This window comes from Alligator mississippiensis, chromosome 10 (genome assembly GCF_030867095.1).
Source record: "Alligator mississippiensis isolate rAllMis1 chromosome 10, rAllMis1, whole genome shotgun sequence".
Lineage (NCBI taxonomy): Eukaryota > Metazoa > Chordata > Crocodylia > Alligatoridae > Alligator > Alligator mississippiensis.
Window position 1 is genome coordinate 18,551,962 of NC_081833.1, and position 25,421 is coordinate 18,577,382.

The following is a 25,421-nucleotide window of genomic DNA, read 5'->3' on the forward strand; positions in this document are numbered from 1 at the left end:
TGCAGAGGCCCTGGATTTGGGGATGTTCTGTGCCCATTTCCACAAAGCGCCGACACTTCTGCCCACAGTAAAGCTACCCCCACTCCTGGGTGCTAGCAGGATCAAGCCCCCAGCGAGCACGTGAGCTCCCTCCATTGAACACTAAGAAACCCCGAGTGAAAGGGGCACTGGGGACCGCTCGGGGAGGAGCCGCGCACACATTAAACCTTATCGCTGGCTCTGCACTTCAAGGGAGGGTTTCGCTGCCAGAAAGGGTTGGATCTGCCCCCATTTGGGGATGCTGCTGTCTCTTTAAGAATCTGGTCCAGCGCGGATCACATGTGCTGCAGCTCAGGGCACACGGGAAAGAAAGAGACCGGCCCCGGGCTGCTCAGCTCCATTTTGCAGCAGCCGCGGAGCAGGCAGGAGCAGCCGGAGGCCGAGGCGAGTGCACGAGTGCGGGGGAAGGTGCTTGGCAAAGGGTCAAGATGCCGATGTTTTGCATTAACACCAACGTGAGCAAGGATGCGGTGCCCGAGAGCCTGACCGGCGAGCTCACCCAGCAGCTGGCCAAGGCTACCGGCAAGCCGGCCCAGGTGAGTGCAGCTCGGCCGCGTGTGCCCGCGTGCAGCGGGCGTGTGCCCACGGCCGTGCACCCGGGCTGGGCACAGCGGATTGCCCCTGCCAGGGGGCTAAAGCCTTGGCTATGTCCTGCATCTGCCCCGTCTGACCAAAAAAACCTTTATAATCCATTACTAACCCTCAAGCTGTTCATTCCCCGGCAAGAGAGGAGCTCACGCCCCTGCAGTTGCAGAGGGCGCTGGAGAGCCGGAGCCTCCAGCCCGCGTGGGAGTATACGCGCCAGGCTGGGTCCAGCGCATGGAGGCTGGCAGGGGCCGGCTCTCCCCCTCCAGCCGGACAAATGCAGATGTGCACGAGTGATGCTGCAAAATGAAGCCCTTGGTTGTGGAGAAAAGCCCAGCTCTCGCTGCACTTCGGGCTGCAGCACCTGAGTTACCACATCCAAGTCTTACTGAAAAGCAAATATAGTTTGGTTTATCTCATTTCCAGCAGATAAGTTTTGGGTGGAGAGAGGAGAGAGCAGGCTGGTTCTGCTGGCCTAGTTAGCCCTTCAACTTAACAAAGGTGCAAATTAGGCACTTGCATCTTGCAAATAAAGTGGATAAACTACAGAAATTAGCCAGCTGCTCTCCCCATATACTGTATTTTTGCTCTCTGGTATCTACAAAAGCAGGATCAGAGTTGGCCTTCGTTACAGAAGGATGTTGATAGAAGACTGATGCTCTGTCAGGTCACATTTTTCTCACTGATTTGGGCTGCAGTAGAGGCCAGTGAGTTGGGGAAATGGTCTGGCATAGGAAGATGGGTAGAAAGAGCATGGTTTTGCAAAGAGTTCATCTTGAAGAGAAACACAGTTACAGATCCTTTTACTTTGGGAAAGTATTTCCTAAATACTTTGGCCTTGCAGAGACTCCTCGGATCACTTGACAAAAGTGGAGGAGCCTAGTTGGTTCCCATCTAGCAGATGGGACAAAAGCAGAAATTTGGAGAGATTAAGTGACTGTGACTTGTCCAAGGCTGGGGGTGTTGGTTGTATCACATTTACCCAAAGAACCTTGTCTGCCTATTTTCCAAGGCTGTAAATAAAGTAATGTGTCCGTGCTGGCACTGAACTCAAATATCATGCTTGTTTCCATCAATGGAGCTATCTCACCCTGTTAGCTTAGCCTCTTACACGCAGGGTTAGAAGGTGACATGATGAAAATGCCATCAGCCAGTCTACACTAGCACTCAGGCGTGACTCCTGATGTGCCAACAAAGAGAGTCACCCCAGTGTAAAATTTGAAGAGACAGGCTAGAGTACACAAGGCTAATGAATGGCAAAGACTACAACAGAACGGAGATCTCTGAACTCACTGTCCCCATGCTAAATCGGATCGCACCTGCTTGACAGACATGTCCTGGGCTAACAGAAGCACACTAACCAGCTAATGGAGATTTCTGCTGGGTGGCTTTATTGTATTAAGCTGATGAGTTCTGCACTCCTATTAGCCACAAGATTTGCCCTATTGTTTATGCACAGTAACATGAGGTTCTGAAATGAGTCTACAAGTTTGACCTTCTGTGCACAGCTTGTACTGAAACATTTATTGCAATGCACTGTCACTGCTTCCTGCAAGCCCAGCCTCCTTTCTAGAACTTAGTGGGTGCCTCCAGATGGGTGCAGACATTTGGCTTCCTGGGGATAAGTAGCAGCAGTGCACCTTGCGCTGCAGCTACTTGTCCGTGGGGAACACCTGTGCCACGCATGCTTTGGCATGCAGCAAGTTACCCCAGGGGCAGGGGAGGCTGAGGCCAGCACTGGACTGGTCCCAGTAGCTTTACCTGGGGTCTTGGAGGCCTCCTGGGGCTGCAGCTGCAGTGACCCTGCTGGTCAGAGCCTGGCCTGCAGCTACAACACAGTTGAGGGCAGCCCAGTTCTGCTTTTCAGCAGTGCACATTGCCCAAGCATGTGCTGCTCTGTTGGGGTTTTTTCCACAGGTTTGTGTTTTTTTTGACCCTGAGTCAAAAAAAAAACAACCCATGGGGAAAAAACCAAAACATAACAGAGCAGTGCATGCATGGGCAAGCATGCCCTTGCAGCACAGCACATCTGACCGCACAGTATGTGGCGCTGCAGACATGTCTGCATTGCCACATACCGCATGGCCACACTCGTCTGAATGCACCCAATTAGTCTTGACCCACTATATAGGGTCCTCACCATGTGCACCTTCTGTAGTTCCTACAAATGTTAGGAAGATCACTATCTTGGCAGTGGAAGGCAGATAACTTCTCTCTTAAGTGATTTGGAAACAACAAATAGTTGTATGCATGCCTGAGGTACGCTGCAAGAGCTGCTTGAGAAGCATATAACTTAACTGTGGTTTAGGTTGCAGTAACTAATTCTAGAAAAAGTCTGTTTTTTGGGTTCAGAACAAACACAGCAAAGGAAGACTATTACACAATAACATTCTTTCTCTTGTTTCACAGTACATAGCAGTGCACATTGTACCTGATCAGCTGATGTCCTTTGGGGGATCCACAGATCCCTGTGCTCTCTGCAGCCTTTACAGCATTGGCAAGATAGGAGGGCAACAGAACAAGAACTATACGAAGATGATTTGTGACCTGCTCACCAAACAGCTGCATGTACCTGCAGACAGGTAAGGCTTCAGTGCAGCAGCAGGCCTGTTATCAGCTTGTCTGAAAATGCTGTTTTGGCCCCGTTCTTATGTTCTTTGGTTGTATGTCTCTGTCTTGTGTTTTTAACAACCTAGAACTCTTTTTTTCAGCAACCCTCCCCCCCCCCCCCCTCCAGTTTCACTAAAATATTGTAAATGGTCAGAGTCCCTTATTCTTCAGCTTGGCAGCTCTCATTAAATGATTTTATCAAGCTTCTATATAGAGATGCACCTGTTATGAAAGTTGAAGAGTGTGCTCGTTCCCTGAGTTGAACAGTTCTGGATCTGTAGTTCTGGGGTAAACCCCTATACAGATAAAGTCTATAGTATCAGCCTTCTAGGATTACAGTTTAATATAATTTCACTCTTGGGCTTGAAAGATGATGATGCAAGGTATGATATTTTGTCTCCTGATGTGAACGGAGATCACTAGATAGGAAAAAGCAGCAGTAGAAGGTTGGTGGTTACAGGTAAAGAGGCCCAGTCCAGTGCAATTCTGCTACTCCGTAATGGGATCAGAGCATCCTTCCTCTGTACCAAACAACAAGAGAAAACTGCTGCTCCCTGTGTTTGGGGGTCTGGAGGATGAAGAGAAGCCGTTGCAGAAGTGGACTAAGAAGCTGGTTTGGTGTTTGCAAAGGTTGCCATGCTTCAAGAGGTGCCACCTCCTCACCTACATGTGCTATTAGATGGTGGGTGTTCACACACACAGTGTGAGACTTGCCATACTCAGGTCTCTAGTGTCTGATCAAGCGGTGCTTTGAGCAGGGAAGTAAAAGAACGTGAAGTTTCTAGGCTTATGCCAAAACTTACTAATTGAGACCTCTTTTGTTTCTAACAGATTTTAATCTTTTTAAAAAGGAGAACTTGAAATGATTCCCTTTTAAGGGGAGGGAAGGATTTCATAGGGTGATCTCTCCTATTGGACGAACCACGTAGTTGGGATTAAGTTAGATGAGTGTTTGAATGGTCCAGTAAAGGGGCCCAAGGAATCCTTCCCTCCTGCATCATTTCTGGACCCTCATGGCTACGCCTTCCTCTGAACAGGAACAGTTTTCCTGCAGGTGACAGTTACCTGATGCCGTCACACTCATCGTGCTCTCAATGTCCCTCTGCCCTTTCCTGCAGGGTCTACATCAACTTCTTCGACATGAACGCCGCCAACGTGGGCTGGAACAGCTCCACCTTTGCGTAGGGCGACCCCCAGCCCCCCCCACCCCGAGCTGGACGGCTGCTCCTGGATGTGCCCCTTCCCTGCCTGCCCGCAGCGACCATGGCACGAAACATCCTCTCACTGAGTCGTGGTCCCTCGCCACCGCCTCTGCGCGGTGCTTGCACATTCCTCTGTTTTCTACCTGTAGAAAGTCAATAAAGGTCTGGAAGGCAGTGGTGTCCTGAGCGCTCCTGCTGCTGTCTGGGGGGCTTGTGCGTGCCCGGGGCGGTGGGCCCCACGCGTGCCCCGGCTCCCATCCCCGCCCCTGCAGCCTGCTGCTCCGAGGGGGCGGGGTCTGCTCGCTCCTCCCGGCCCGTAGGGGGCGCTCGCGAGGCCTGGCGTCGCCGGCGCAACGCTAGCGCAAGGAGCCGGGGCGCCGCGTGACGTCATCACCGCGCGCCGCAAAGCGGCGGGGCCGGGGCATGGAGCTGTTCCGCATCAGCAGGTGGGCAGGGGGGGGGCACGTGGGCGCTCGTGTGGGCGGCGGCCCCGGGCCCCGGCGACCTCCTGGGCGGCCCCCGCACGCGGGAGGCCGGGCCGGGGGCTCTCGGGGCCCGGGGTTGTTCCGGCTCCGGAGGGCGCGGGGGGACCCGGCCGTCGCTGGCACCTGCCGGAGCGTGGATCTGCCTCGCCCGCCGGGTTGGGCCAGCGCGGGGGCGCCGAGCCGCGTGCCCAGGAACTGCGTACGCAGGGTTACCGTGTTTCCAGCTCCGAGAAAGAGGACGCTTGTTGGGGGACGCCTAGCTCCCGACCTGCAGCCCCCCGGTCCTGTCGGTGCCCCTCGCTCCCGACCTGTGGCCCCTGCCCCCTCCGCCCTGCTGGGTCTGCTGGTGACACTCACTCCCGACCCGCAGTTCCCTACCCCGCAGCCATGCTGTTGCCACCCTGCCCCTCCCCTGCCCTCACTCCCAGCCCACAAGCCCCTCAGCCTTGCCAGTGCCCCGCACTCCCAACCCGCAGCCCCTCTGCTTCCAGCCTTGTCAGGTCAGCCCCAGCTGCCCCTCTCCCAACTGGGCCCAAGCGCAGCAACCCTGACTCATGCAGGCAGGGGCAAAGCAAGTCAGGCCCCAGCATGAGCAGGAAGGAAGAAGAGGGGGGGAGGCCTGTGACACCCCCAGTCCTGAGCTGGGCCTCCTGCACCCTGCCAAGCAGCCTGGCCACCCCCCACCCCCAGCAGGAGACCAGCTGCTCTGCCCCTCTGAGCACGGGCAGCAGCCCCTGTGCTGCCTGCCCGGCCATGGAGTTCCCCACTGCCCTCAAAGGGCCCCCCCTTCCCCCACTGGAAGGGCAGGCACTTTCCCCCTGCCCTGCTGCAGCCTCAGCACCTGGCCACCACCCCCCAGTGCCGTCAGGCATCCACCTTGCCTCACACACCCATCCCCTCTACACGCTCCTGACACACACACTCCTCAGGCCCTGGCCCTCCAACCCCTGCCCCCCATAGACCTACCTGCATCCAGCTGCCAAAGCTGCTCCCTCCCCCTGCCTGGTTGCATGCCAGCCACGTGTGTTTGCATGCACAAATGCACATGATTACTCCTGCCTCCAGTTGCCCTCCCCCTGCTGTCACCAGAGGAGCAGAGCAAAATCCCAGACATTTGTTCAGATTTCAAAAAAACACCTGGACAGAGATTGGAGGACTCAAAAAGAGGACGTGTCTGGGAAAACCTGGATGTATGGTAACCCTACCTGTGACAGGTTCTCAGAGGCTTCCTTGTGCAATTCGCAGGTACACCGGCGAGGAAGATAGTGCTGTGGAGAGTTCGTCGCAGGCGCTGCTGGAACGGCTGTGTAAGCAAGCAAGAGCTCGGCAGCTGAAGAAGCAGCAGCAAGAGGAGCTTTCGCCTTCTGGAGAATTCAAGCTAAAGGAAACTAAGACCAAACTCCCTGAAAAGCCTAAAAGCAGAGACTCTGGCTTAGATTCTGAGAACCAATCACAGAGAGAAACAAAAAAGAGAAAGAGGAAGCAGAGCAATGAGGATGCCTGTGCAGAGGGGCCAAAGAAGTTGAGGGAAAACCTCCAACGCGGCAATGATTCTGATGAGCCTGCAAGACTGGCTGATTCCAGCCTCGCTGCTGACACAGCCCGAGGGCATGTTCCAGTCAAACAGAAAAAGAGAAACAACAAGAAAACATCCGTTGTATCACCAAAGAAAACTGAAGCAGGTAAAAACTGAAAGCATAGAATTTAATATTCTTGTAGAGGACAGCTCTGCTGGAAGAGAAGCAGAAGGTATGAACTTGCCTGTTCCCTTTGCGTAACTTGGATCTTCACTGATAGTCTTGTCCTCAGCAGAGTGTTTAAGTTTCAGTGTTATATTCCACCCCCTCCCCCACAGAAAAAGCAACATTCTGAACTTCTGAGCTTGGTTTAAAATTGGGACACAGTGGCAGGGGGGTCTACAGAGATGAGGCATGCCCATAAGGTCAGAGTCCAGCTATCTTGCTGCTACCATTGAAAGGTGGTTGATTGGTAAGAGAATGAGTTTGTAGGTGGTTTTTCAAAAAAGGCTGTTGTACTTTCTTATATGTAGTATTTTTTTCCTCCTCTCCTAATAAAATTTCAGATCCTGAAGAAAATGGTGAACAAGAACAAAAAAGAAGTAACTTTAAAAGAAGCCAGGCTCAAAGAAGGAAGAAGATGGATCTTTCAAAAGACGTGAAAACTGATGGAGCTGAAATGAGGGAGGAAGGCAGTGGTGAAGTTGTTAATGGGAATCAAATTGGGAATGAACAATTGTCCAATGCAGGAAAGGCAAAGGCAACCCCACCACCCTCTAGTTTGAAGATTCTTGGTGGTTATGATAAAAAGGCAGTACATAAGGTAACTACCTGACAAAGGATTTCATTCTGATTGTTACAAGAAGGTGTTTTCTATCGTTTCACATATAGTATTGGCAGCTGTGATCTTAGAAGTTACTTTATTTAAGCCTGGCTCACCAGCCTTTCAAAACAGGGATTTCCTGCTTCATGTAAAGACTGTTTGCCCTGTAGTCCAGAGCTCTGATACCTTGAACACCTCCATAAAAGCAGCAAAATAGCTGACTTGGATATTGAGAGAGGTGTATCTGTAGAACCTTGGGTTTCACCTGTTGAGTACTTACCCAGTGCCCAGGCAGGCTTGATTTACCTGCACCAAAACTGACTGGGTTGCTCCTCTTACCCAAAATAACATGTCTGTCTACCCAAGCTATTGTTAGACCAGTGTAGAGAAACTCCAGCAGGGAGGCCTATGCAAAAGGTGTTCGTGCTTCAGAGAAGCTGTCAGACATCTTTCTTTTTTCTTAAAATAGCATGTGTCTACATGTGCGTTAATGTGCATTAAATCTAGTACTTCCATTGTGAGGTACTATGAAAATGTGCATTAGTCTATCTTAATGCACATTAACAAAAGTGCATGGTTTATAAGGGCGTTTATACACATGCTGGGGGAGGGGGGGAGCTTTAATTAGAAAACTGCCCCTGCCGCCATTTTTCAACATAGGGATGCTGATACATGTGATGCTGGAGACTGTTGGAGTGCAGTAATTACCACGTTCCAGCAAACTTGATTCATCGAGTCTGCTCCAACATGCTGTAATTACAGCACATTGGAGCAGCCTCGCTACACATCTGTAGGCATCCTTAGTGACACTTAATATGCATTAGCCAATTTGAATGCACATTTACTAAATAGCTTGAGTTTTTTTGTGATGCTTTAATGCTCGTTAAAGCACACATGTAGACTCACTCATCTCAATTTACTTTTTGTTCCAGATTCAGCCCATCTTGCCACAATGGCTTGCTCAACCTAAGCTAGTACATAAACGTATCAAAGAAAACCTAGTTCCAATCCAAGACGTCCCAGGAATTCATCCCAGACTTATGAAGAAGCTGCAAGTGAATGGAGTAGAGTCCTTTTTCCCAGGTACATTAATAGCAGTCTTGTATTTTTCTAGATCAGTTAATTTTCCTCCTGTTTATGTAGTTCATGTCTCAAATACATATGCAATATGAAGAACTTATGAAAAAGTCACAACTTGGGGAAGGCAGGAAATAAGTAATTTTGGCTAGAAGCAGAAATGCCAAAAATCCTTGAAAGGTCTAAGAATTTATGATGTTTTAGCCAGTATGGTATTTGTGTTGCTTTAGAACTTAAAATTCTTAGGTTAAGTAATGATTAAGATTTGGTGTTTTTCATTAACAAAGTTGGGTGGGAAGAAGTAAAACCATAAATTCCTGATATGTCACAGCTGAAAGTTTATGTTGTACAGATTAAATTAATTTTTGAGTGAACTTACTGTTTCATTTCTGGATATCAAGTATAACTACAGTGTTACCCAACTGTGTGGGGGTTATGAATCAGGCTAGGGACAAACCTAGTGAGTTCTCAATTGGAATATCTTGTTGGAAGCATGTACATGTCAGAGTTCATTTTAGAATGTGCAAATAGAACTTAAAGCAGGATTATTATGTTAACCCAGCGTAGTCATTCTAAACTTTGACTTTCAAAAACCTAAATCCAGGTCACAAATGAAGTTGGTTGTCTAGTCTTAGTATGCAACAGAAAACCATTTGAAAGTTACAATCTGGCTCTGAACTTTTCTATTCTAAGCCGTTTCAGTATCTAATATTTTTACTGTGCTAAAACATGTAGCGGAGTGTAAGAGCTGTTAGTGTGCTGTTCTTGGAGTAGTCTCCCATTTGTTTATCTCAGTAGTAGGCTTTCATGCTCTAATGGCTAGAAACACCAGGCTTCAGCTTCAGATATTCACTGGTAGGAAGCCAGGCAGTTTACTGTATGTGCATGCCATGGTTCAGACAAAAGCTACTGATCAGTAGATGCAACACAAAATGAATGGGTTAGATACTGTATTGCACAGCCTCCCCTTATCGAGATACAAAGTTGGTAAGCAAGAGGCTCTTGGATACTTTGCTAATGGACATTTTTGACAGACCAGAGTGGAATAATAAATGTAACCTTTCTTCAGGGTGTGAGAGCGGAGGAAGGGCTGCACTTGCTCTGCTTTGTTCCTTGTAGCTTGTCTTCAGGTGCCCAGTCCTACAAGTTGCTGAGCACCATCATGTCTCCCTCCAGTAGTATGAGACAAAAATTCAGGCCATAGCAAGACTGGGCTCCAAATGAAAGCTGGAGCTATATTCTAAGTCAATTCTGGCCCAGTTAGTTAATCACTTTTAATTGATTCTCATTTCCATTTTTGATTTGTTCAGTTCAGGTAGAGGTAATTCCTGCCATTTTGGAGGGTGCCTCCAATGGCTTTTTGGTAGGACGAGGAGGATACCAACCAAGTGACATTTGCGTCTCAGCCCCTACGGGCAGTGGGAAGACACTGTCTTTCGTCATACCTGTGGTACAGGTGAGTTCAGCTAAGGTGTAGAGCTGTACTAAGGGTCATGACTGCCCTTGTTTCACTGCAAAGCTACAGAAGCCTCTTGAAATAGGTCAGAAACATAGGAAGAAACTTGATCCCAAGCCCTGAGTTGTAGGCTTTCAAAACTGTCTACAGGATTTAGACTGAACACTGTGATTAGTTTCAGTGTTTCATCCAATGTTCCTGGCAAAGGAGGTAGTCTCAGGAACTGAGGGGTTTGGAGGAGGAACAGGTGAAAGTAAAATGCTGGGGGATTATTGGGATCACAGGGTAGGACACCAGCTCTGCTTCTTTCAGGTGCTCATATAGTCTTTGCTTTGGCAGACTCTGCTAGAACGAGCAGTTTGCCAAGTGCGAGCCCTGGCAGTTTTGCCCACCAAAGAACTGGCACAACAGGTAAATTACTTTTTCTTTTTTTATCTGAGCTGAGTTTGGGTCAAGTGAAAGGCTGGTCATTAAGCACATTACACAAATGCTTCCTGGTTTCTGGGATGTAAAGTAGATTGAAGTCCCTCACTGGCCTTGATGTTGGGCCAAGATAATGGAACACTTTGTCATAAGCAGTTATCAAGATAGCTAACAACAAATCCCTTCTCCCCTCTGCAGGTGAGTAGAGTGTTCAACATTTACGCTGATGGGACAGGCTTGAAGGTCGTGTTGATTACTGGGCAGAAATCTTTCGCAAAGGAGCAGGAGACTCTTGTTCAGAGAACGTAGGTTAAATATTCTTTTGCATTATGGTTTTTAGAGCTCTTGTATCTTAAACCCTTATCTCAGTGAATGGTGAAGTCAAAGTGCTGTTGCATCACAAGTTTGCAGAAGCACAATTTTCTGCTAGTAGCTACAATTTTTAAGTGTTTTGTTAACTCTTAGTCTGTCAGGGGAAATAGAACCATTACCTGAGATTTTGACTGCTGTTTACATAACTGTGCCTGTCCATGGTAACAATAATACATTTCAAAGGATATGTTTGTCTCCATCAGTTGTGCCGTCTGTGTTCAGGACTTAAATAAATCATGAAATGTATAGGCCACGATGGCTGCTTGCCAGATGCTAACCCTCTTTCCCCCCCCCCAAAAAAAAAACAAACAAACACAACGCTTTACTTTAAATTTGGCACACTCCCATGCCAAGCTCAGCACATGCTCAGAAAAGGCAGCACATTAGTTGGACCCAGCTCACCTCATATGTGTAATAGTGATTTAGTGGGGCTTTTTTGGCACTCTTATCTAATAGCTGGTTGAATCAGCTTTAGATAAAAGCACCAAAAAACCCTGCTGGAGCACCCAATCTATACTTCGATCCAGATCCAAAGCATCTGTAATGCATTGCTGCTTCCAGTAAAGTACGGTTTGTTTGTTTTTAACCTCTGCAAGCAGCCTATATACTTCCTCACTGGGACCTCTGGCCTTTAGTGCTTTCTTCCCTTGCCTGGTTTTGTAAAACCTATCCGTTTGAGGAGCTGATAACTTCTTAACCATTTATGCTGAAGAACCAAACCAGGAGACTGTTCTTCATTGACTGCTTGTTAGCTCTGCTGTCTGTCCTGTGCTCTTGCCTTTTCTCTACTGTGAAGTTCTCCAGCATAAACACCATTGTTGCTAGGAGAACTAGGGATTGAGGCAATGGCATTATAATATTGGCTTTAAAAGGAGATAAACTCCAATAACTTCTTATTACTTACTAAGAAAGAAATCTCCAAATCACGCTGAAATCGGTTAGTTCTCCATCTCAGCATGTAATTTGGTTAATTATTCCTTAATGAAGGAAGGGAAGAGGAGGAGCCTAGGGACTTGCTGATCAAGGGAGTCTTCTTATACTGATTTGATGATAATTTGTACTGCAGGAAGTAGCTTGGTAACAAGACATTCGCTCTTTCAGGGTGATGGGTTACAGCAGCCTGGCTGATATTGTTGTGGCCACACCTGGACGACTTGTGGATCATATTGACCGGACCCCTGGATTCAGCCTGAGACAGCTTCGCTTTCTGGTGAGGCAGCTCCATTGATCTGATGTCTTATCACAAGGCTTTTTTTCATCAATAATTCCCACTTTGTGCTTCTTTGTACTCTTAGTATATGTTGACATGTTTATATAGGAACTGCTGTGCTCAATCAAATTACTGGTCAATCTGGTCCTAGCATTTGCCTCCAGAAGGGACACTTTACACAATCAGCAATCAAAAGCAGGGGTTTCAGAGTAAAATAGCAAATTGCAGTATTCCACCAGCATGTTGAAGTGTGCATGGAGACCACATGAAACTGTTGCCTTATTCAGACAGCCTGTCTTTTGCCTTTTTATATAAAAGGTATGTGATGGATTTATATTTACAGTAAAACCTGTTAATCATTTTGGGTCTCAGGTTGGCAATGAAACACTGAAAACAGGTACTGAGATGCCTGTCTGGGCTCCCAAGTGCAGAATTCACCTTCCAAGTTTTTCTCTGGAGGAGGAACCAAACAGTTTGGCTTATTAGACTTTTCTGCTTATATAAAGAGATAGGTGTGTTGTGTGTACGCTCACTCCCTTTTATTAGCCTCAGAACTTGTTTCAGGCAAAACAAATGTTTCTAGGGATTAAAGTGTCTAGAAGGAAAGCTACAGCTGTCTGATCTGTAACCAGAGGTGGTTTGTATCTATGTGTGCTCAGATCATTGATGAAGCTGACCGTATGATTGATGACATGCAGCAGAACTGGCTGCACCAAGTGGTGAAAGCTGCATTCAGAGCTGAAGAGGATTCTGCTTCCAGTGTTCTTTTCCAGAGGAAAGAACCAGGACCTGTGACAGCAGCCAGGTAACTTGCAAAATCCATTCTGATTCAGTGCCACAGATGAGGACACCAGGTTCCCTCTCTGATCAATGCTAATGTTCCAATGTCTGCCCCATCTCAGTGTTGATGCTCATGTGCTCCCTAGTGCTCAGTCAGGCTTGACATGTCTTCCTGATAAAGGCTGTTGTTTTCAATGGCTTGAAAACGTGAAGCATTCAGGTAGCAAATATCTGATGCCAAGAACTAATCTATGCTTTTAAAGATAACTCTTCCTGCTGCATCTCCCAGTCTTTTCACCAAGATTAGCATAGAGTAGAACATGAAAATATTGCAGTCATTCCAGTATTATAGTTAACTGAGTTCACTGCAACTATCCACCGCAACTGCACAGTAAGTTGCTGGATGGGATTATTTGCTGAGATAACCCTAAAATCCTCTTAGTTGCTGGTTTCATGTAATTATGCATGGCACTTCACAGAATAAATGCAGGCAGGTGACTGGCTTTTGAACAGTTTATAGCAGGGGTGGGCAAAATGTAGCCCGCAGGCCGGATCCAACCCACAGCAGGTCCACAGTCCTTCCTGGCCCAGGCACAGTCCAATCATGGTGCATCCTGCCACCCCCAGACTCACTCCTGCCAGAGCGGATCAGCAGGAACCTGGGCACAGCCCTGACCTGCCCCCCCCGCCCCCCCGCCCTGCTTCTGCTTCACACCGCCTGCAGCACATCCTGCTGCTTCCAAGAACACAATAGGGCTGGGGCAGCTCCACAGCTGGACTGCCTTTCTAGGCACCTGCAACAGGAACTGCCTGGTTGTGGCGAGGGAGAGGGGCCACTTTCCCCTGTGCTGAGCAACAGCTTCTGTCCTGTGCCACCGCTGCTGAGCCCAGATAGGTGAGCCCGGAACAGGCACAGGGTCAGGGCTGTGCAGCACAAGTCCTCGCCAGAGCTAGGGCCAGTGGCAGCAACAGCTGGAAGGAGCCACCGCCACTTGGGCTGCCTAGAAAGGGAGTCCATCTGCGGAGCCGCCCCAGCCCCACTCTATGCCAGGGGGCGGCAGGATGCACCGCAGGCGATAAAGAGCAGGCATGAAGCTGGGGGATGAGGTCGGGGCTGTGCCCAGGTTCCTGCTGATCCGCTCCATAGTTTCATAGTTACTAGGGTCGGAAGGGACCTGAGCAGATCATCAAGTCCGACCCCCTGCTGTGGCAGGAAAGAGTACTGGGGTCAAACAACCCCGGTGAGGTGTTCATCCAGCCTTCTCTTAAAGACCCCCAGGGTAGGAGCCAGCACCACTTCTCTTGGAAGTTGGTTCCAGATCCTAGCCGCCCTGACAGTGAAGTAGCGCCTCCTGATATCTAGCCTAAATCTACCCTCTGCCAGCTTGTGACTCTTATTTCTTGTCACTCCTGGTAGTGCTCGGAGGAACAGGGACTCCCCAATGCCTGCTGGTCCCCCTGACCAGTTTGTAAACGGACTCACCCCTGCTCTAGACTCACCCCTGTCAGAGCAGGGGCGAGTCTGGAGCAGGGGCGGGACACGCTGGGGCTGCACACTGTTGGCGGTGGTGGAGAGGCACCACAGGGTGCGTGGGCTTCAGGCTGTTGCTGGATGGGTGCTGACCGGTTCAGGGTGGTGTGGCGGGACTCCCATGCACACTCCACTATACCCACAAACCCTTCCATGCAAAACCCACAACCACACCCTCCCCACACACAATCACACACCCCACAAATCCTGCCCCCACACACACACCCATGTGCCTCTGGGGGGAGCCCCACTCACTGCTATGTGCACACAACCCACCACACACGCATGCATACCCCACACCCCCCACAAACACCCCCAGTTACCCTCCCCCTCCACACACCTCACAGTCCCCCACAAACCCCATACCCACCCACACACCCACAAATGCCTTCCCACAAACCCGCCATACCCACCCACGCACATCCACACATATCCCCACATACACAAACATCCACACAACCACAGGCCCCCACGAACTCCATACCTGCCACCCCTCCTCACTTCCTGCAATATACAAGAGTAAAACTTCACTTTGAGCTTTTATACAGTCACCTCTATATGCACCACACAAACCAAGATAAAAAAAATTTTTTAAATTAAAATTAAAATATGTTATTGCCAATGTTTGATTTTTTAGTATATAATTTGTTTCTTTTTCCTCTTCCAAGATGACAAACCCCCGTCCCAAAAGGAGTACTTCTGGGGGCAAGGGGAGGGTCTTCCATGGCAAAGGCAGGGGTTGGGGGTGGGGCTTCCAGTCCCAAGATGGTGACTAAGGCGGGGCACTGGTCAAGGGGCAGGGCTGCCCTTGCAGCCCTCCACATCTCACCAAAACTTGTTAAGCAGCCCTCCAGCCAAAATAATTGCCTGCCTCTGGTTTATATTTTTAGCCCCTCACAGGAGGGGAGAGGTTGGAGAAGTTGAGACTGTTTAAGATTGCCTGGTCACTTGGGAAGGTGGTACATGTATTGGGGGCTGTGTGTACATTTCTTAGCTGCTATTCCCTTTACAGGGCTAATTAGGGTGGACTGGCTAAGCAACCTCAATGGGAGTTTTGAAAATACACTTGCAGGAGAAGTATGGGATCAGGACCAGTTATTGGCTCCCCTCAAAAAGCATCTGACAATGCTTAAGGAACACTGATTCTTCCTTTATGCCCCCAATCTAAATGGCCGTCCATGGTCTATTCCAGTTCGTGCTGTCCCCAGATACCACTACAGAAACTACTGTTTTCAGCCACACTGACTAGGAACCCAGAGAAATTACAGCAGCTGGGCTTGTACCAGCCTCGACTCTTCACCTCTGTCTACTCTGAGAAACAAGCAAGCTCAGCTGGATCAGTGGCAGAACAGAATGCTGAAAAGAAATATACCCTCCCCGAAGGGCTTTCGGTAAGATGATCCATCCCTCGGGAGCAGTAGACAGTACCTTGTCAGACACCTTTTTAGAAGAGGGTGTACTTGCAAGAATTCTTCCTGAAAAGCAGGTCAGACTCAAAGCAGTTTGATCTGCTCTGAAGTAAGTCACATTTTTCCCTGTAATTTTATCGCTTTTCTTCTGCATACAGCTGTGCAGTACTCAGGTATGTAGAGGTGTCCTACTAACTTACCTCTGCATTTACATACCTGCTGATGGATTGCTACATGTTAATCAGCCCAGGATGGCTTTTTTTAAGTAGAAACATAGAATCATAAAAAATTAGGGTTAGAAAGGACTTCAGAAGGTCATTTAGTCCAACCCTCTGCTCAAAGCAGGACCATCCCCAACTATATCATCCCAGCTAAGACTTTGCTACATAAGTCTTAAAAACCTCTCTGGGTAGTGCTTTACTACCCTCCTAGTGAGAGAATTTTCCTAATATTGAACCTAAACTTTCCTTGCTGCAACTTGAAACCATTGCTCCTTGTTCTGTCATCTAAGTGCAGTCTAGCTCCATCCTCTTTGTATCCACCCTTCAGGTAGTTGAGGCTGCTATTAAATCCCCGCTCAGTCTTCTCTTCTCCAGACTAAATAAGCCCAGTTCCCTCAGCCTCTCCTCATACATCATGTGCCCCAGCCCTCTTACCATTTTTGTTGCCTTCAGCTGGACTTTTTCCAATTGGTCCACATCCTTTTGGTAGTGGGGGGCCCAAAACTGGATGCAGTACTCCAGATGTGGCCTCACCAAGGCCAAATGGAGGGGAATATAATCACGAACTGCTGGCAACACTTCTACTAATGCAACCCAGTACGCCATTAGCCTTCCTGGCAACGAGGTCATGCTACAGGATCTTATTGGCTTATTGTCCACTGTAACCCTCAGGTCTTTGTCCATAGAGCTGCTGCTTAGCCAGTCGCTTCCCAGCCTGCACCTGTACAAGTAGCTAGTTCCCTTCCAGGAGAGTGGAGTGCAGTGCTACGTAGCAGGCAATCAGAAGATACATTGATATGTAGTGTTTCTCAGCTGTAGATCTCAAGGCATATTGCAAAGATGTGTACACACTGTATTTTTAGAGACTGGGGAAGTGAGGCATGCTGCTTGTTCCTTGCTTCAAGCTGAAAAGCACATCAGTGTCAAAAGACAGGAACAGAAGTCTCAGGCCTCAGTCCTGTGTTGTATCTACCAAGTCATGTTACTTTCCCTGTGTGGCTTGCCCCAAAAGGGTTGGCAGTGTGGGTCTGTTACTCTCTCTGCTAGTGGAGGGGTTTGGGAGGAATATTATACAAAGAGGTGTAGGCAAATAGGTTTCAGAGACAACAGTCACTGTGAGGACTGATGTTTTGAAAGTGAATGTGTGTCCTTGTCCTTTGCAGCAATATTATGTGCCCTGTAACTTGAATTCGAAGCCCTTGTTCCTCTTACATTTCATGCTGACAATGAAGTTCACCCATGTGCTGTGTTTTACCAACTCAAAGGAGACTTCACATAGGTGAGAGCATTGATGGACCATTTGTATTGTGGAACTGTATACATCAGAACTGCTGTGTACTGGGTCAGACCATAGATCCATCTATCCCAGTATCCTTTCTCATAGTGGCATAGTGGGGATGCCATGGGGAGGGTAAATAGGGCATGTCCAGAATTTTCCACCCCCTGCTTCTCTCCCACTGTAGGTCCTACCATTCATATATGGCCCGGTTGGGTAAATAAATTACTCTGAAATCTTTTTCTCCCTCCTTTTCCTGCCCCCAAACAGGCTGTTCCTGCTGGTCCGATCCTTTGGTGGAGTGAACGTGGCTGAGTTCTCTTCCAGGCTGACTCCAAGTGAGAGGCAGAAGACCTTGAAGGTGTTTGAACAGGGCAAAATACAACTGTAAGCATCTCTGATAAGTGTTCTTAGCATTTCCTGCAACACTAAGCCACGGTACTGCCAACACAGAGATTGTAATGAATCCACATACATAATAAAAAGCACCCCTCTAAAAAATGAAGGTCACAAGAACCAACTTGTAAACTGATGGGGAGACAGACTCTTGTGTTCTTCCCTGTGCCCATATGCATTGATCATAGCTGAGCATGTGGTTGTGATTCTTGCATCTGCAAATGGGCTTTTAGAATCTAGCTGCTTACACACATGCACACATGTCCTGTTTATAATGAGCAGTAGCAATAAACTCTTATTCAGTAGCTGCACAAAACATGCTGTAATTGTGCACAGCAAGGCTGAGATTTTTCACAATCAAATGAGTTACTTTGTTGGCAAACAAATAGAAAATACATGCCATTTTATTACAGTGGCATAATGGATAGAAGCAGCATTACCTTACTAGATCTGTTCTGCTCCTGATGTCTAGTGTTTCTTTCCAGCTGTGTGACTGTAGGTATGTTTTCTTCTGTAATAATCAAAGGGGCATTGAGTACTTATTGTTAAGTGCTTTTGAAAACTATTGAAAGAAACAAATGCTTTCAGATTAAACCTTTTTTTCTACAGCCCACATGTTCAAATGCTGCCTTTGCTGTTGGGCTGAATGCATCGAGTATAAACGTCCTGGTGCCTTTTCAGAGTGGTTTAGGGGAGTTCGATTCCAACTTCAGAACTACCTGACCAAAAATTCCACCCTTGAGTTGTACAGGGATGTTAGTACAGTGTTATGATGTGTCCATGTCCACCTGTGTTCAGAATTTGCAGTGTCATTGGGCAGTTCTGTGCAATATGACAGAACTGGAAATGCATGGTACCAATATTCTAGTTACCATGTGTGTATGTATATGTAATGTATTATTTAAATATGTAAATATTTTTTAAAAACAGGTTAATCAGCACAGATGCTACTGCTCGAGGGATTGACATTAAAGGAGTGAAGTATGTAATCAATTATGACGCCCCCCAGTTCATCAGGACATACATTCACCGGTAAGTGGGTCAAGAATACAAGGCAAGATCTCATCTGAACTCGCATCTGTCTTTCAGATATGACTTGTTACGTCTGTTTGAAATGTCTATAATGTGGGGTTCATAGGGACTTTTCATGACTAGCTAATTCAATATCAAAGTAGCTCTTCAATTGACATTAAACCTAATAAGTCATTGTAACAACACAGTGCCAGACTGAAGTTGGGCCATTCCCTTGTTAAACCAGGCCTAGCTTACAGGGAATATAGGTCTTGCCCTGGACTATTGCAAGTGTTGTGGGCCTGATCTTTTTTTCAGGGGTTGTGATGAGCAAAATTGCCATTGGAATCAGTGTGAGCTGCTGATGCTCTGAAAGCCCTGAAATGTTAAATGTGCATTTATGTAGAGAGCTGCCTTGGTTGGCATTAGGGATGTGCAAAGCGGGCCCTATTTGATTCGGATTTCGATTTGGCCCCAATCAGGGACAGTGATTTGATTTGTTGATTTGGATCACTGTCCCTGATTTGATTCGGCTGAACCTGAAGATTCGATGCTGATTTGGGGAATCAGCGATTCAGCCACAGACACAGCTTTAAAAGTTTTTTTCTACATGCCTTGAGATAGCCGGCGCAGCTTATGATTGCTGTGATGCTGGGGCGCATGGAACATCCCACAGGAACGCAGGGGGGGCCCCCACGTGCTCGGTGGCAAACCCAGAAGTGGACCGGAAGTGCTTCCGGTCCACTTCCAGGTCTGCTGCCGAGCATGCTGGGGAGCCCCACACACTTCTGTGGGACACCCCATGCACCCCAGTGTCACAGCATTCATGAGCCCCCTGCTACCTAGAGGTATGTAGAAAACACTGTCTCTGTCTGGATCTCCAAATCTTTCCAAGTCTCTCCAAATCAATTTGGAGGGTTCCGATACGATTCAAAGAAATTAAAGGGTCTCCTGTTTCAATTTGGATTTGGAGATTTGGCCACTGAATTGGGCTGAATCTCTGCCAATACGAATCAGGGCATGACTGAAACAATTCAGATTTCTGTGAAGTTTAGGTAATTCCAAAATCAGACAGTTGGGGGCCAGTGAGCATCTCAAGTGAGTGTTCTTGGCATTTTCTTCAGTGCTGACTCATGCTATTGAGAGAACTCAGTGCAGGTATATAATAAAAGGAATATTCTGCAGCTGTGATGCAGACAGTTAGGCTTGTATTGCTGCGACAGCTTGACATATGTTTATCTGATTTCAGAGTTGGAAGAACAGCTCGAGCTGGAAAGGCAGGGTTGGCATTCACTATGCTCCTTAAAGTGCAGGTAGGTTACTGCTATGGTTATTGCCGCTTCTTTCTCAAGTGAAGCACAGAGAAAGAAGATGAGGAGGTGGAGGAGTGTAATCTCTGCCCCCCCCCCCCACTGGCTTGCAGTCTAGTTCTGTTTAGGGATGTTTTGCCGCCATTAATATGTGTGTAGCATTGCCACATGTCTTTCATACAAATTATTCATAATTGTAAGGTGCCCAATCTTGAATACATGGAACATAATGACTTGGATATTCAATCAGTACTTCAGGCAGTGATTTAGCACCAGTGTTTCTATTCACATGCTGATGTAAGTGGTATGCCCAGGTTTCTACACCAATACTGAAAATGCACCCTCTCATTGCCTTACTCGCTTACAAACGCTGCTGTATTCCAGGCTTTGCCTGCAGATTCTTAAGGAGTTTCAGGATACTGCAAACTCAATCTAATTAAGCATTAAACTCCCTCAGGATTGAGCTCATGCTTGGTTTAAGTTTCAGTCACTCATTTCCGACCCACACTGAGCCGCCTCAGCCTGCTTACTTCACCACTTCACAGTTCAAAACACCCTTGGTTGAAAAAAATGAGATAAGGGATTTACCTCAAGAATCTTCCTCCCCTTAACTTTCTGTATTGATTTGCTCTGCAGGAGCAGAAGTTCTTGCAGATGCTGAGGGATGCTGGCTTCCCAGAGCTGGGGAAGCAGCTGGTGAAGAGTGAGTACTTAAAGCCATTGTCAGAGAGGTATGAGGAAGCACTGTCCAAGCTCCAGAAAACTGTCAAGGTAAGCACAGGATGGAGGAGCTGCAAAATAAAATAGAGATGTACCAATACATCAGTCCATATCATATCAGCAGCGATAAAAAGAAAATTGATATCATCAGCAATTGGCTTTTTTTGGTTGATGTGGTCGATAATATCCCTGATAAATGCCGCATGCATGCATGCAGCCTCAGCATGCACTACTCCCCGCTTGGAAAGTAGCGTCTGGTTGGTAAGTAAATTGGGGTGAAGGGGCATGGGGAATGGGAGGGGCTGATCAAGGCCTCTTTGGTGAGGGAGGGAGTGGGGCTGTGGTTGGGGCAGTGGCAGACGCTGCCCAGCTGGGTCAGGACACATGACAGAGCCATGAGTGGCTTGTCCGGGGGTGCAGGGAGGTTGAGAGTGTCTCCCGTCACTGCGCGCTTCCCCAGGGGAGGCATAGAGGTACATGCCCCCTGGATCTGTGCACAGGGTGAAGGCGAGCTGCCTCCTACATGCTCGGGGCCGGTGCCAAGCTCTTCCCAGGAGGGGTTGGGCTGGGGCTGCACTTGGGGCAGGTGGTGGTGGTGCTGGGACCAGGGCTGTGGGGCGGGGGACTACAGCCACCCCAGAATTCACCATAGCCCCCCTCCCTAGCCCTGCCTCCCACCACCGCTGCCACCTGTCCTGAGCATAACCCCAGCCCAACCCCCACGGGAAATAACTGTCGCTGGCCCCAGCCCACAGCAACAGCCCACCCTCACCTAGTGCACAGATCCTGAGGGGCATGTGCCCCCCCTCCTCCCCCCAGCCATGTCTTCCCTGGGGGTGCACACAGCAGCGGGAGCCACCTCCCCTATACCCCCCAGATGAGCCACTTGCAGTTCAGTCCCACACCCTGCCCTGGCTGGGCAGCACCTGCCCCTACCACTGCCCTGGCCCCAGCCCCACACCCTCCCTCACTGTGGGGGCCTTGATCTACCCCCCCCCCACAACCCTTCTCTCTCCACTTCCCCTTCCCCCCAACAGACTTACCAGCCGGATGCTGCTCTCCAAACTGCTGGGTTGCATATCAGGAATCAGATTGGTATTGGTTGATATGGCTCATTAATAATCAGCCATCAGTATTAGCCCCCAAAATTTGTATCGTTGCACCCCTAAAATAAAATACTATTGAGTACAAAAAACGCAAACTACTTTGACATGAGTGTTAGTGTCTGGAATTCTTTTGTAACCAGAAAGATCTGAAGAGATGCTACAGAACCTAAATTTGAATTGTACTCTGTACTATTTTGAAAAGTCCATGCTCGTAAGGTGGGATCAACCAATGGAGAAGAGGAGCCAATGTTAACTGCCTTTCTGCAGAGCTGCAGGTTTGGTGTAGAGAGTTAGAAATTTGATATGCAGAAATCATAAAAATCAAGGGCTGGAAGGGACCTTGAAAGATCATTGAGTCCAGCACCCTTGCTCTGGGCAGGAATACTGCTGAGATCAAATGGTCCCAGCAAGGTGTCTATGCAGTCTCCTCTTGAAGACTTCCAAGTTTGGGGACTGCACCACCTCCTTGGGAAGCCTGTTTCAGATTCTGGTCACCCTTACCATGAAGTTCTTGCTTGTATCCAACCTGAAACCATCCTCTAACAGTTTATGGCCATTGTTCCTTGTCCTCCCCTGGGGTGCCCTAGTGAACAGTTTTTTTTTTCTCCCAGTTCCCAATAATCACCCCTTACACACTTATAGACGGCCACTAAGTCGCCCCTCAGTCTTTTCTTCCCCAGGCTGAGCAGTTCCAGATCCCTTAGTCTTTCCTCATAAGGTTTGTCCTCCAGGCCCTTAATCATTCATGTGGCCCTTCTCTGGACCCTTTCAAGAGTTTCCACATCTTTTATTGAAGTGCAGCCCCCAGAACTGGACACAGTACTCCAGCTGGGGTCTCACCAGTGTCAAGTAGAAAGGAAGTATCACTTCCATAGCCCTGCTCACAACACATCGGCTAATGCATCTCAATATGCTATTAGCTCTGTTGACTACAGCGTCGCACTAGCCACCCATGTTCATCCTGTGATCATCCATAACCCCAAGGTCCCTTTCAGCCATCGTGCTGGCCAGGACATCTCCTCCTAACCTGTATTCATGTCGCACGTTACTTCTCCCCAGATGAAGCACTCTGTATTTATCCTTATTAAACTGCATCCAGTTCCACTCCGCCCACCTTTTCAAGTTGTCCAGGTCCACTGGGATCCACGTCCTATCCCCTAGCGTGACTGCTTTTCCCTCTAATTTAGTATCATCCGCAAACTTGGCCAGCATGCTTACCACATCCTCATCTAAATTGTTGATAAAGATGTTGAGCAGCACAGGGCCATGGAATTGAATCTTCCACCAGCTGGCAAACTTTAGGGTTGCATTTTGAACGTCAGAGGAAAGAGGGTTCTTTTTGCTGACTCTGCCACTAGCATTTTGGGGTAGCCAGAGGCATTTTCCTAAGTCAGCAAGACATCATTGTGTTTTTCAGCTGAGTAGTGATGATTGGGGAATTATTTCATGCTGGGTGAACTGCATGGCACCTCTTGCTTTAGAAGTCTGTAGGGAGTTTGAAATGTGGAGGTTGAGGGGTCTGGGGCTGTTCATACCTACGAAATATGTTGGCTTCAAAGTCCAGCTGCTTGTCTATGCAGCAGTGTCTGAAAAAGAAAAAGATTTGTCAGGCTCTGAGGTGTCACTACCTTTTCAGTACTACTCGTGCATAACTGTGTGAGACCTAAGGCTCACTCGGTATCTGCAGTCATCTCTTTTTGTCTTTAACAGGATGAGCGAGCACAAAAACACGCATAAGACAACCCAGGAGAAAGATGTATGTTGTGGCACTGAGAGCAGCCAGGACAGGTGTTTCACTACATTTTGTGGTTATGAACTTGAACTGGTTGCTGGCAACAGTATTGTGGCAACAAAATGCAGTCTCAGAGCTGATGGATCAGCTGGTCAACCTTGCCAAGAGGCTAATCACATCCTTACTGACAGCTGTTCCCTGGACCCAATACATTTGTATAGCTCATTGCCACTCTGAAGATGCTGGGGGCAAAGCTCACTTTCCAGCTTCAAAAATATTGTTTGAAAAGGAGCTTGCTACTGGGTTATATCAGCAGACTTAAAATGGCCAACAGTAAGGGAACCATCCTTCCTCCCGCCTTGGAGTATGGGCCTGAGGGAGCATCCAGTTACCAAAGATGATGAACCAGGCTCTCTCTCTCCTTGTCTTGGCCTGTGGGTCAGCTGGACTTAAACCATGGTTCCTTCTCCCTTGCTGCAGAAGCACCATCTCTACTGGCAAACTCACCAAAAAGAATGTACAATGACTGTAGAACTAAACAGCAGCTTCAGGAGCTATTCCAGAATCAGGATTCAAGATTTTGTTTTTTAATAAAATAATATTTAACAAGATCTTCAATTTCTTTGCAAAGGTGGTTCTGAGTAGAGACGCAGACAATAGAGATTCCAGAGTGAATATTGTTGTCCTGCACCATTTTTACCAGGTGCACAAACCTTCTATCCACTCCGGTTATGCCCGAGTCCCAGGTTCTAGTGGAAAAAGCAGCTGTTGGTATAAATAACAACAGCATCGATGTAGGTTACAAGTTTTACCGTTTGTATTATAATGTTACTTATACGACCTGGTGAAACCTCAGCACTCTACAGCAGTTGACATGTGATTCTCTTAAATGTTTTCACCTGCTCTGTATGATATTTAGGGTGCCATCCTTGGCCTGGTATCACAGATAATTAAGTTGAGCTTCCAGAATAAGTTAGATGCCTTGCACCTGGGAATTCCAAACATGATAAGGAATCAAACTGGGAAGGATGAATACTTGTTTCTTGTGTGTGCTGTTATATAATATTCAAACTCCTTTTTTTAAAAAAGCTAAAAATACAGTTCAGCTGTTTGTAGGAACAAGGTGGAATTGGGATTGGGTGGAAGCTTCAACTCCACAAACTACTAGACCTTCTAAAGGAAAGGAGCCATGGGAAGTTAAAAGGAGTTTGAGAGTCTGGACTTTGGCAGGAAGGGAAGGCTAGCCAGATTATCTTCAAGTAATAGGGAAGGGACAGCTATTTTTGTAAAAAGATGGTAAAAAAACTTAAAGGGAATGATCCTGCGCTAACACCTGCTTCATGTTGAAGCCAGATTGCATCTTCCTTTGGCCTGATTGCCATCCCCTTACTACACAGACATTTCCCATAGCAGAGTTTCCAATCCTGAGAGCCACAGTCTCACTTGTGGCAAAGAGAAACCACGTAGTTGTTCATTTATCTACAAGATTAAAAAAAGTGTACTTTTTAAAGTCATAATTAAAAAACCAAAACCAAGATGTTTTATCAGGTGGGCTATATGGAACAAGAGCACAAATCTTCCTTGAGTGACAATGCATGGATGGAGCAGTTGTTGGCTCAGAATGATTTGCCTTTGAAGCCCGTCCCTTCAAGCTGCCTGGCTTACACTGCCCACTTGAAAGGCAAAATTGCACCATAGTGTGAAAGGAGCTGAAGGCTGCTGTGTGGAACAACGTGGAACATTCATTTTCCTGTACTTAGAAAGCAGAGCTGTAGGCAGAGATCCTATACCATCATTTTGCAAATTAGGTATAATCATAATACCCCAAAAAGCAATCAGAGAGAAAGCCATGGGGAAAAAAGACTTGGTGTAACCAACTTTCATGTGATTTCTTACATGTCAGTGTCCAAAATTGCACTTTGTTTAGGGAATTTCTTAGTACTTATTCCAAAGGTCTAATCTGAAATGAGCTACATGAGCAGGGGAGTGAGAGCGGAAGTCTGATGAATTGTTGCTGGGTATTATGAGAGGCAGGAAGAGGGAGCAATATGAAAATCCCTGTGATAATCTGCTTATTCTGACCTGATCAAGGTAGAATTCTCAAGATAAATTCTTATCAGTGGTTTTTAT

At 47.6% G+C, this 25,421-nt stretch overlaps 2 protein-coding genes and 1 long non-coding RNA gene across 3 annotated transcripts in view; 2 read left to right on the top strand and 1 right to left on the bottom strand.

Annotated features, from left to right (window-relative positions):
* LOC132243545 (uncharacterized) overlaps positions 1 to 276 on the bottom strand; it is a 37,989-nt gene extending 37,713 nt beyond the window's left edge. The window contains exon 1 of the long non-coding RNA XR_009455154.1: positions 207 to 276. This is a non-coding gene — a long non-coding RNA (uncharacterized LOC132243545). The remainder of the gene's footprint in view (positions 1 to 206) is intronic.
* Positions 277 to 378: 102 nt separating this feature from the next.
* LOC102572281 (macrophage migration inhibitory factor) lies at positions 379 to 4,610 on the top strand. The gene is made up of 3 exons (XM_006277005.4): positions 379 to 575; positions 3,034 to 3,206; positions 4,353 to 4,610. Exons 1-3 carry the CDS (start codon positions 468 to 470, stop codon positions 4,417 to 4,419), a joined length of 348 nt encoding a protein of 115 aa, XP_006277067.1. The 5' UTR covers positions 379 to 467; the 3' UTR covers positions 4,420 to 4,610.
* A 182-nt stretch (positions 4,611 to 4,792) lies between these two features.
* DDX51 (DEAD-box helicase 51) lies at positions 4,793 to 23,902 on the top strand. Its single transcript, XM_006277013.4, has 16 exons — positions 4,793 to 4,882; positions 6,167 to 6,603; positions 7,005 to 7,261; positions 8,194 to 8,344; positions 9,649 to 9,794; positions 10,134 to 10,205; positions 10,416 to 10,522; positions 11,691 to 11,799; positions 12,459 to 12,604; positions 15,303 to 15,501; positions 16,904 to 17,019; positions 17,287 to 17,403; positions 18,343 to 18,444; positions 19,673 to 19,736; positions 20,370 to 20,504; positions 23,270 to 23,902. The coding sequence occupies exons 1-16, from the start codon at positions 4,860 to 4,862 to the stop codon at positions 23,294 to 23,296; spliced, it is 2,208 nt and encodes a 735-aa protein (XP_006277075.2). The 5' UTR covers positions 4,793 to 4,859; the 3' UTR covers positions 23,297 to 23,902.
* Positions 23,903 to 25,421: the final 1,519 nt, after the last annotated feature.